This window comes from Podarcis bocagei (assembly GCF_964188305.1).
Source record: "Podarcis bocagei genome assembly, chromosome: 3".
NCBI classification, from domain to species: Eukaryota; Metazoa; Chordata; class Lepidosauria; order Squamata; family Lacertidae; genus Podarcis; species Podarcis bocagei.
The window spans coordinates 50,207,907-50,220,241 of NC_138127.1; the positions used below are offsets into that span (position 1 = coordinate 50,207,907).

The following is a 12,335-nucleotide window of genomic DNA, read 5'->3' on the forward strand; positions in this document are numbered from 1 at the left end:
TTTGTCTGGCATTTGAACATTGCTTGTTTCTAAAAAATACCTTACATAAGAAGAGTTTGCTGGATCAGGCCAATAACCCATCTACTCCAGCATCCTGTCCTTACAGTGGCCAATCTGATGCTGTGGGAAGCCTGAAATTCAGAGACATACGGCGCGTTTTTACTACTTAATTGGATCTTGTCTTGAGGACCACCTGCAAACACACTGGGTCTCACAGAACAGAGGATGCGAGTGGCAGACCAAAGCGTAATAATCAGCATTAATAGGCACCTTGTTAAAAGCGTACTGTGCATTTGTGTAGAACAGCAAATCCTTTCAATTCCATGTCAATTTGATTCTTTGAAATGCCTTCTGTTACAGAGCTGACCCCCGAAGAGAAAGCACAGAAGATTGCCAAAGCTATGCGTAAGCAGTCTGCAGAAGTGAAAGAGAAGTGGGAAAGCCTAAATACCTGTGCCAGCAGTTGGCAGAAGCAAGTGGACAAAGCGCTGGAGAAACTGAAGGACTTGCAGTGTTCTATGGATGACCTAGATGCTGACCTGAGAGAGGCAGAAAATGTGCTAAATGGTTGGAAACCCGTTGGAGATATACTGATGGATTCATTACAGGATCACATTGATAAAACAACAGTAAGCACAAATGTATTCTTCAGTGTAATGCATTTTGAGCAAATGTCTATGTGTGAATGAAATTTAGTCTCTAACAATGCATCCAGCCATTTCTGTGCCCTGAATTAATGTTCCAAGATAGCAAAATATATACAAATATCTCTTTCGTGTACTTTATCAGGGAACACATGCTTTTTTGCTTATTGAATTCAGTTATATAATGTTCTAAATTCAAAAATCCCAGAGCAGTGCATAAATCACATTTTCAAATAACAGAGCAAAATAAAACCATGAAATCATCTTGAACCTAAAAACAACAGCAAATAAACAACTCCATAGATGGTTCTACTAATCAAATTTTCCTGAGCCTAATTGGCAACAAACTCAGAAAGTCCCAAAGACTAGAACAAAAAGGCATGTCTTCCGTGGCGGATAAAATTGGAGTTGAGGGCCACAACCAAGAACACCTTCAACCGGGTCACTACTCCCTGGTCCACTATTCCCAGTACCATGAATCTCAAAAGGTCCCTCCAGTGATCTCAGGGGTCAGACTGTCACATTGAACCCTACCAAGTATTTTGGCCTTGAGGATTTAAAAGTCAATGACAGTACCTTGAATTGGGCTTGGAAGCAAAGAGACAGCGAGTGCAGATCATGGGGAATCAAACATTCTGCAGCTGTTGCAACTAGCAAACCATTTTCAAGGTTCAGAGGTACAAAACAGAGTGCACTGTAGTAATCCAGACATAATGTTACCAGGCTGTAGATCAGTCTGGGAAGGTTACCTCAATTCAGGAATGATTGTACCTGGTGAATTAGCCATAGTAAAAATAGGCACACCTAACCACTGAGGCCACTTGAGCATCCAGTTACAAAGATGGCTATAGAAGTATACCCCCAACACACACACATTTTGTTTCATTTCATTTTAGTGAAGTAGCAGCACTGTGGTGGGAAGATGGTATAGATTGGGTGGCTGGGAAGGTTAACATGATCAGAGGGAGGCACAAATAACTTATGAAGAGCAAAAATCCTACATGTTTATATTTTTAAACTCTCATTTTGAAGGGAAAATGTGGTATAAAAGTGCAGTAATAATTTTTCCAAACTGGAAAATCCTTATGGCTAGCCTGCCATGAAACAAAATAAATCTGCTCCTGTTAATGTTTTTTGAACTCCCAATATGTTCCACAATGCAAGCTTAGGTGTTCATAAATCATACTGCAGCAACTCTACAAATCCTAGGCTATAAAAAGCCTAAGGCACAAAATCTAAGGAAATGGTTCTGAAGTCAGTGGGTATTTTAGTATTGGACTTAGAGGCTTATTGTCTGTCAATTCATGGATGATCTAAAAAAAAGATAAATTGCACTACGTATTCTAGCAAGCATCACACATACGACACCCTCTTCGAGTTTCAGCCTATCTTTCAAATAACGATTAAGCAAAATTCACTGGAACTTTATTTATATCCCCACAGAACATAATCAAACTTGATTTATATTTTCTGTTCTGTTGTTTTAAGCATAATATGCCTACCCTTTCCCCATTCCCACTTTAATAGAAACCAATCAGTTTGCAAAAGCTTCATTTTGTGGATACCATTTTCTGCCTTTAAGAGGTAATTAGTTTCTTCTTAATTGCATTTGTATAAAGGAAGGTAAGGATAAGCTTATTGTGTTTTCATTATGTTAGCCTGTTAGCAAACCCAAACAAAAATGAATGATATAATTGACTGACCAGTAGCAGTGAGAAGTCAGAAACTTTTAGCTGATTAGTTGGAAATATTAAAGGCCCTTGCTGATGAGCATATTGCTTAATTTTCATGATTTACTGAGGTAACGTGCAGTTCATCAAGCCAGCAAGGGCCCCATATGAACTGAAATGCAGTGAAATCTGATGCTTATTGCTGAATTTGAATAAATAGTAAGTGCTTGAAGGTGCTTGCATGTGTTGTCTGATTCTGGTCTTTTAACATGTTTTGTTGAGAGTACATACATGTTTCCTGTTCTAGGCCTTTAGAGAAGAAATTGCACCAATCAACTTGAAGGTTAAAGCAGTTAATGATTTATCCAGTCAGTTCTCTCCACTTGACCTTCATCCATCCTTAAAGATATCGCGACAGCTGGATGATCTCAATATGCGCTGGAAACTTTTACAGGTATTCTTGTTCTTCTCTTCAATGGATTAAGAGTGAGAGGGTGTCCCTTCATTATTCTTATTTTCTATTACAGTACAATTTATCATTAATCTTGACTGCTTTAGTAACAAAATGCAATGAAAGAGTCTCTTCTTTTCTCTCATGAGTGATAGCTTCTCTTTTCTGCTGATATCAGCAGTTCAGTGCAGGGAGGGGATGGAATTAATATCCAAAGACATGTGTACATATTTTGGACCTGTATATCCATTAATCATGGCTATTAACAACTTTTGAAAGTGTGTGTGTGTGTATAAGTAATTCTTCCATTGTGCCAGAATCAGTTTAGTCCTGCTGGCCACATGACCCGGAAAGGACAAACGTCTGTTCCCTCGGCCTGAAGCGAGATGAGCACCACACCCCATAGTCGTCTTTGACTGGACTTAACCATACAGGGGTCCTTTACCTTTACTTAGATTGTCATTGCACACTCAGGAATTCCCATTACCCTGTGCCTGTTCTCAAGACTCATAAACACATTCATGCCTTGTCTGGCATGTGTTGCCTGAAAAACATTTGTATCATTATCATCATTGGTTTATTTATATACTGTTTTTTGGCCAAGGCTACTAAAATACAATGATGAAATATCATAAATCCATAAAAATATAAAACAGCAAAATCCCAAGGATCCCATCAATTTCACTTTATACATTTGTGAGTTGCATTTGTGGTCTCACAAAAAATGTAGCTGTCACCACAACCCTTTGCCCAAACAACAGGCTTCCCCTTAGAAACAGCTATCGTTCTTACAGTTGCTCTTCATGGGCAGAGCTAACTGGCTCTACCCTTCAGTTCCTCAACAGGCTGCCATTCTCCAGATTCAGCAGCAGGCGAGGAAAAGAAGGGCGTGGCAGACTAAAGTTGATATTTTATAGATACAGAACTTGTAGTGAAACAGTCAGGGGGGAAATGGACATCAAATTTGGGGCAGGTTCTAGGTATATTCTGGAAGCAGCATAAGGTGGGTATAGTACAACCTGAGGACATTTACAGATCATTCTAAACATATTTCACATGCTCATATATCTCCCAGAGGGCAATGATATCACCATTCCCATGCTACCCTGGAGACCTAGGAACATATGAGGCAGGGGCAGTCATTCCATATTGCACTATTGATTTCAGACTTTGAATGGATTCATTTCTGCCTTTGAATGTTCCAGAAAACCAAAAAACTTCCAATAAATTCCTATTGCCTTAATTATCTGAAATTGTTGTGGAAGAACATCTAGTGGGAATTTCATATTAAAAGAAAATTAGTCTTCTGTACTCCATTCAAACTTGTACCAAGAGTTTTGTGTATTTCTATTTGCTTCCTTTTCTGCATCGAGACCCTATTTCAACCTGAGAAGAAGAAAAAGTTGGAAGTGTGAAATGTTTGAAAGTGGAGAAAAATGCCCCCCTATCTTTGACATCTGTGACCTGCTGAGTTTAGATGTAGTCTGCTGAGAAACAGTGTGTCCTGTGAGATGAAATTATTAACATTTCTGATGCATCTCTGTTTCTTGCAATGTAATTTGTGTTTGGAATGCTTTTTATGCCTTATGGAGATTTGACTAAGCAGTCAGACTCCTGCTGGATGTGCAAGTGCAGTTTAATTAGTAAACCAGGAGGATATCTGCCCATCCTGTCAACCAGCAAAACAGCATGCTCCAAAGTGGTTCCTTGTAAAGGCAGCTGTAAGATCAATAGAATCAAAATTAGGCCTGCTGACTACAGATATTTAGACAAGAGAAGAGAGAGAAGCAAAAAATTTCAGTGGAGACAGTATTAGTCACTGTGAAAATCTTATTTATTGATTTGCATTGCTTACAGAAAGATCATTATTCATTTGTATTTAAACATTAAAAACAAGAGAACAGATGCAAATGGGCAGAGTAAACACATCTGCAGTACATCTAAAGTCTATTTGCTAAAACTGTTTGTAAACCATTGTTTGCAATGCTGGCTGTTAGAATGGCTGTTAAGAATGTATGATCACTTGAAATTAATGGTTTTCCTTGTATATGTTTGTACATGCAGATATCTGTAGAGGATCGCCTTAAACTGCTACAGGAAGCACACTGGAACTGTGGACCCACATCTCAAAATTTTCTGTCCAGTAAGTGTTAGTAAAAGAAGCTGCTTGATAGTGTGTTCTTATACTGGAGGATGTAAAAGCAGATTGAGGGGCATTCCAGGAGTAGATAAATGTGGTACTTGGCAGTTCAAAGCTCTCTTATTTTCACCTGAACAGTGAAGTCATTTGTATATATGACCTCAAGGCTGCTGTTCATACGAAGTTCAGAAAGTAGTGTCTAAGTAGGATTTGATTCCTAGATAGGTACAATGCAAGTTTACACACAAATTTAGATATTTGGAAGGGGTGGAGGAAGTAGCTTTCATCATTTTTCAGCAATTAAACCTATCTACAGCATCTGGAATCCAGCATTTCTAATAACTTGACAAGAGAAAAATACAGAACAAATAGATGGCTTCCCACTGAGCATTCTCTGGGGCAAAGACATTAGAGAACAGCAGCTCTGATTGCCTCATTTTAATAAGGGTAATGTAGAGATAGACAAGGGAAACCAAAGTGGTTGATGGTCTGCAGAAACTCCCTTATGAGGAAAAGGACATTCTAGCCTAGTATTAGTTTAGAAAAAAAATCAAGTACGGAGGGCGGGGACATGATAGAGGTGTATAATATTATACACGGGAAAACACGGTTAGAGAGAAGGGCTTCTCCCTCTCCCATAATACTAGAATCCAGAGTCATCCAGAGAGACTGAATGTTGTAAGATTCAGAACATACTGAACAAAGTACTTCTTCACACAGTGCATAGTTAACCTATGACATTTGCTACCACCAAATGGTAGTAATGGCCACCAACTTGAATGGCTTTCAAAGGGGGTTAGACAAATCTGTAAAGGATAAAGCCATCAATGGCTGCTGCTGCTGCTGGCTATGTATCACCTCGAGTATCAGAGGTGGTATCCCTCCGAGTTGCTGCTGCAACTGTCCGTGCTGACCACTGAAAAAGCTGTTGTAGCTTTGGATGGGTGGAATAGAGAGCAGAGCTTCGTTCTAGGTGTGGTGATGGTATTCCCAGAACTCTGTCTAGAAGGTAGAGATGGATCTTCACTCCCAGGTCCTGGAATGCATATTCAGTGCTTTCTTATGACCGAGCTTAATTGGAAAACTTAACAATAAATTATTTATTTTTGTAATAATTACCCTGTTTCTTTTCTTTTCTACAGCCTCTGTTCAGCTACCATGGCAGAGATCAGTTTCACATAACAAAGTTCCATACTACATCAAGTAAGTTGGCCTTTGCTCTTGCTATAATTGTCTTAGAGGAAAATTCACAGGATCTTTGAAAGCTCCATTAATCCTCAGCTGCCTTTCCTCAAGCTGGGGGGATCATGTAGAAATGCTGCCATAATTAGTCTCACTAGCTGAATTTGTATATACGTTTTGACAGGCTTTGTCTTCCTTTTCAGTATCAGTGCTTAGCATGAATTGAAAACAATACTGCAGTTTTACTTACTTTGTTCCATGGATATCTATATTATACACTTACTTGGTCACATCAGAAGTGCCATTAAGTAAAGGGTACCATCAATGCATGATATTAGAAATGTGTTTTTGAAATTTGCTGTGCCTGAATTCAGGGTTTAAATTATCAAATCAAATTTTCAGGGTAAGCTGTCTATTTAAGCATATTTGATAGACTCCTTTTAATTAAACTTTGAGATATGTCATTTGTATTTCCTGTCAAGCTGTGAATACTGAATGAACTCTTACCATCCTATTAAAATATATACACTCCCACACATTTTATGTAGAGTTACTCAGTTTAAAATAGTATGAAGTCTGTTGTATGCTCTTATATTTACTTTTACTGTGATTTCTCTGGAATTGGCTGTTATATCTGGAAAGTATTGTAAACTGAAACAATGCTGGAAGTAATATATGAGAAATATAGGCATGACCTACCAGAGTTACCCATTGCTTTCAAAGGGCAAATGATTTAAATACTTCTCCAATTGAAATTACTGGGAGTTTTTTAAATGGTGCTCAACCATGTCTTGTGGCAAAATTATGGCTCACTTTTATGTATATTGGGCTTCTTGTTTTAAGACTTAAATTCTTCATCAACTCATTGGGATAAAAGTGGGATAGGAAAGGATGAACAAGAGTTTGGACTACAAGTAAAGGTAAAGGTAAAGGTACCCCTGCCCGAACGGGCCAGTCTTGACAGACTCTGGGGTTTGTGCGCCCATCTCACATCTATTGGCCGGGGGCCAGCGCTGTCCGGAGACACTTCCGGGTCACGTGGCCAGCGTGACAAAGCTGCATCTGGCGAGCCAGCGCAGCACACGGAACGCCGTTTACCTTCCCGCTGGTAAGCGGTACCTATTTATCTACTTGCACCCGGGGGTGCTTTCGAACTGCTAGGTTGGCAGGCGCTGGGACCGAGCAGCGGGAGCACACCCCGCCGCGGGGATTCGAACCGCCGACCTTTCGATCGGCAAGCCCTAGGAACTGAGGCTTTAGCCCACAGCGCCACCCGCGTCCCTGGACTACAAGTATGGAATGCCAATTATAAATTAACTGGTAGGCAGATTTTTGTGGTTTTGTACACATACTTTAAAAGCTGTATTCCACTTACTCAGAGTTGACCCACAGAAATTAATGGACCTAATTTAGTCATGTTCATTAATTTCAGCCAATATACTCTGAATAAAACATGATTGAATACCATCCCATCTTTTTAGTGAGTAGAATGCTCTGCAGATTAGCCTAGTGGTTTACTTTTTTTTCATTTCTGTATTTAAATGACTAGCATTAATAAAACTGAATCTCTCCCCCCCCCGATAATGATCATCTCTGTGTTTACAAATGAATCATTCTGTGCTTATTCATCAGTTTGATAAAAGCTATTCCAAAGAAGCTGTCACAGTACCATATCATAAACTGCTACATTCCATGCTTTTGTTGTTTCTGAAGGCATCAGAAGGGATATATCCTGGTCCTTTCCAGTCTGGGTTCATGCCTAGTCATGGGACTACATCAGTCATGATTGATATGAAAGATGATCTTTTTGGAGATAATTGGGGGAGTGTGAGCCCATTGATTCTGCTTGAGGTCTCAGTGGAGACTGGCCTGTTAGGACAAATGGAACATTTCCCTACCAATCTCAGTCTGCATTCTGCCAGTCCACACCTTACAACAGCCACTGATTGTCAGCTTCCCACTTAGTCTCAGTGGGAGCTCAGCAATGAGGAGGATAGGGACAAAACCAGAATTAGTTGACTCTGCTTGCCATTGGCTCTTGCTGCACCTACAGTTCTGCCTTACTAGTCCTCATGAGTGCCAGACCTCAGTGCATTTGTAGTTACCAGTAATCAGAGCAAGTTAATAGATGAAGTTGCTTTTGAAATATAATTTTCCCCATATATCACCTGGTTGCCAATTTGCAACTTATTTATACCCCGAAGTGCAAGACCACTTCTGGATTGATTTGCAAATGAAAGTACCATCATCCCTTGCTATGTTTGTTGCTCGTGTTTGTCAGATTCTTTATATACAACAGCGAGAGTTGACAAACCATGAAAGTGTTTTCATTTACCCTTTCTTCTCCTAGGAAGCTAGAAAGTTTAGTTTTTATATTGTGCCTGTATCCTTTTTTTTCTGAGCTAGCCTAGAGGACAGAGGAGAAATAACAATGCCATCAATAATATATTTAATCAAACGGATTAGTCTTTATTACAAGCCCGATTCAGCAAGGGTGCAGTGATTATCTTTTTTGCTTGCAGGGCAGAGCTGGGTTGAAAATTAGCCACTACTTATTAAACATATATCAGTGTCCAGGAAAGCATCCCTTTAGGGTCAGGGCTGCTACAGCCTAAACAACAGGATTGTACAAAGCAAAGTGGCTCCAGGCAGACGTACATGTATCTTGTATGTACAAGATACCCCAGGCTGCATTCAGCCCTGCTGGCTTGCTCCACCTTTAATTTCAGGTTTCTCTTGGATGTTTTTGAACCACGTGCTCTAGCATAGCAATCTTGAGTTCAGTAATTATAATACAAAGAATGGCAGACTGCTAATAAATTGATTCCATTTGATTCCACTGCAAAAACAGGTAATTCAAAACACTAAATCGGGGGGGGGGGGGGGGGGAGAGACTTGAGTAAGGAGAATTTTCCAAGACTTCTCTAGCCTTAAACATCCACTTGGGGGTATTGTTTTCATCCTTCAGTTGTCAAATCATTCCAGGCTCAAAAAGTCCCTGGTGCAGAAGAACCTTGAAGTTTGCAGGTGCGACCTGCTCATTAACCAGAGTGCTGACAGTTGTTGACACTATGCGTATCCACTGCCAAGGCAAACCACTGGTAAATAGAGAACAGGCCAGTTGAAAGAGAACCTGTGGAAGTGTTGTGATAAAGATGAAAAAAATGGCTAAAGGTCAATGAAGGAAACAAATACAAATTTGTTCCCAGCTCCATCATGTGGATACAGCTTAGCACTCAATGTGTTCTGTAAATTCATGAGTGAGCAAACAATGCTCAGATAAAGGGCAAGAGTGTCAGATTATTTTTTTGAGAGGAATTGTGAGCCCACATGCTCTCATATTTATGACTTGCACCACTGAGGTGGTGATTCCTCAGGTCTTGCTTAGCCTGCTTCCACCCCTTCGTGCTGCAACATTGACACAGTGTCGGCTGTATTGGCTGTGCAGACTATGGAGAGGCCAGGTCATTGCCCATTTTTCATAACCAATACACAACTCGCTTCACTGTGTGGCCTGGGCAGAAACGAGCCCATGCTTAATAGCAGCAGCAGTGGATATCTGCAATGTTAGCTCTGGGGATGATGTACAGATTAGTTTATTACTCAATTATCTGAATGATTTTTCCAAAGTGCACCTTGGGCTGATCTCTAGAGGGCAGCTTAGAGGTGATCTAAGTATAACTTCAGCTAGACGATAAATGTGGCTGCCCTGGAGGACAGTCTGTGCTATCTTGTTTTCACCTCTTCCTAAAACATTTTTAAAAATTGTTTTAGGATGACTAGGAGGTATTTTAAGAAACAATTATGCTATATATATACTATTAACAGCTCTGTTGTCACACAAATCCATAGGACTAAAACCTTGCAGCCAAAAATGGGAGGTTAGTTCGAATAAATACTGTATGTGAAATTCAGACCCACTGTCACTACCTATTGCTTCTTGGGCTTCATTTGCCGGTTCACAGTACTATAGCAGAAGCCATTCTTGGCTGAATTTCGCAATAAGAGTCTAGGCATGGCAACCTAAGGCCTCATGGCTCCCATTTCTTCCAGTCACTTTCTGGCTCTCCCCCTATCCTTCCTTGGCTCTTCCTTTATTCTGTCCCAGTTCTTCATTACCCTCCGTTCCCTCAGGTACTTCCTTCCCAGTCCTCTTCTTGTTGTTACTATTGATTTATTTACTGTTTACTTGCCCAAATGGCTTCTAAGTATAAAACCAACTATAAAAATATATCCATGCATAATTAAAATGTTCAGTAAAACAATTTCATTAAACATTAAAAAACCCCACAATTAAAATGTACAATAAAGCAAGCCCATTAAAACAGCAATTAAAACAATTAGATCAGACGTTCAAGTCAGACGAACAGAGGAATGCTTGCATTTTCAAGAGCTAGTGAAATGCAATAGTTTATCATTTCCCCGCTCTTCCTTTTTTATTATTAACTGTCCCATAGAAAAAGCTTTTAAGGTCAATCTGGACATGACATTACTTGCATGGATACAATCAGTGTATGCTCTCTTTGTTATGTAAATCGCAGGCATGAGGTAGCATGAATAGCCTTTGGGCCGCCTGTGATGGTACAGGAAGCTGCATTTTCTTCCTTCTCAATGTTTACAGTAGAGGTGGGAATAGCTGCTTCAAAGAGTGCTTTTGCAAACAGCTTCCATGCTCCTTTTCAGCCTCAAATGGGAGTGTGGGGTTGTCTTGAAGCACTTTGCAGAAGCACTATTTGACACAGCACCACACTTCCCTTCTAAGTGGGTGGGTGGCCTGGGGCAGGGGCAGGAGGCTTCTTTCTCCTGTCTCCAACACCGCTGCCCATCTTCTAAAAGGAGAAGTGCGGAGCTGATTCAGAGAGTGCTTTTCAAAGGGCTTGAAGACAGTTCTTGCTCATTGGGGCAACAGGATTAAACTCCAGCAATTGAGGTCACCAGTGATGTTAGCTGAATGGTGAGGTTCTGGGGAAAGAACCTTTCTGGCAATATAGCACTGGTCAAATGTGGAATTACTTGCTTATTGCAAGCAATTCAACAGATAGATCAATTGCATGGTATCTAGCACAACTGCTTTATTTTTCTGAATGCTGCTCACTACACTGTGGTAAAATTATAAAAAAAGTACATCGTGCAATCTTAACTAGCTTGATGTATTTATTTTGGTCTCTGTGTGTGTTAAAGTCTGCAATGGATTTTTAAGAGAGGAAAGTGTCAAAATGATTTAAAGCCATCTATTTTACAAGTGAAACTGTGCTTACTCTGTCTCTTCCCCACTGCCAGGGGTCATCAGGCGTTTACGTGTACAGACAACAGAATATTTACTGTGCCAAAGGAACATCTTCCTTCCATAATGTGTTCACCTACCACGTACTTTAAAACTTATAATTAGCTCAAATATATATTGGCAGCCAGTGCAAATCCCTCTGTGAACCGTGTGCTATACTTTGTCATCTTAAGTTCTTACAGGTTTCTTTTGTACATAAACCAAGTTCCACAACATTTACTAACTGAAAATATCCAAAAGCCACAGTATTGTTACACCTTTATTAGGCTTAATGTCACACAGTCATATTGAATTCTGCTCTCCATTATTGCAGGACATACCCAGGGCTGTATGTCTTCTCTTTCCAGCTCCATCTCTGGCCAGCGTTAGAAACTCAGATATATAAGCTAGGCACCAAATGGCTCCTTAAAACAGGGTTGCAGTTGGCAAAATGGAATGCCTATGTTCCATTTTGGGGCCAGACGGCTCGAAAGTCATATTTTTCAATAGAACCTTTTGGTTCCTGAAATTCACTCTGATTGTGCAGATAAAATATAATGGATAGAATCCTACTGGATGTGTTGCTAGTGTGTGGAAACAGTCAAGATCCAAGGATCCCCAAGCAAACACCTCCAGATGGTAGAGACTTCAGGTGCCATCCCAGCACCCAGGCATCTTCATTTGCTCACATTTCAAACAGTGCCTCTGCCTCTCAATACTTGCCAAAAATATCCAAATGTGTTGAAAACACGAATCAGTATCTTAAGTTATGCAGTACAGCCATGTACTGATTATGATTAGCTTTACATATCCGCATTTTTCACTCTATAAGACGCACCAGACCATAAGACGCACCTAGTTTTTGGAGGAGGAAAACAAGAAAAAAATATTCTGAATCTCAGAAGCCAGAACAACAAGAGGGATCATCCGCAGCAGCAATCCCTCTTGCTGTTCTGGTGTCTGGGATAGCTGCGCAGCCTGCATT

At 40.2% G+C, this 12,335-nt stretch overlaps 1 protein-coding gene across 3 annotated transcripts in view; it reads left to right on the forward strand.

Annotated features, from left to right (window-relative positions):
- The window catches only part of LOC308582807 (utrophin-like), a gene marked incomplete at its 3' end in the record, with an annotated part of 196,543 nt that overhangs the window by 119,499 nt on the left and 64,709 nt on the right, over positions 1-12,335 (forward strand). For all 3 annotated transcript variants that reach the window (XM_081186281.1, XM_081186282.1, XM_081186283.1), the window contains 4 exons: positions 361-629; positions 2,622-2,768; positions 4,830-4,908; positions 6,048-6,108. In XM_081186281.1, coding sequence (XP_081042407.1) covers positions 361-629; positions 2,622-2,768; positions 4,830-4,908; positions 6,048-6,108 — 556 coding nt within the window. The remainder of the gene's footprint in view (positions 1-360; positions 630-2,621; positions 2,769-4,829; positions 4,909-6,047; positions 6,109-12,335) is intronic.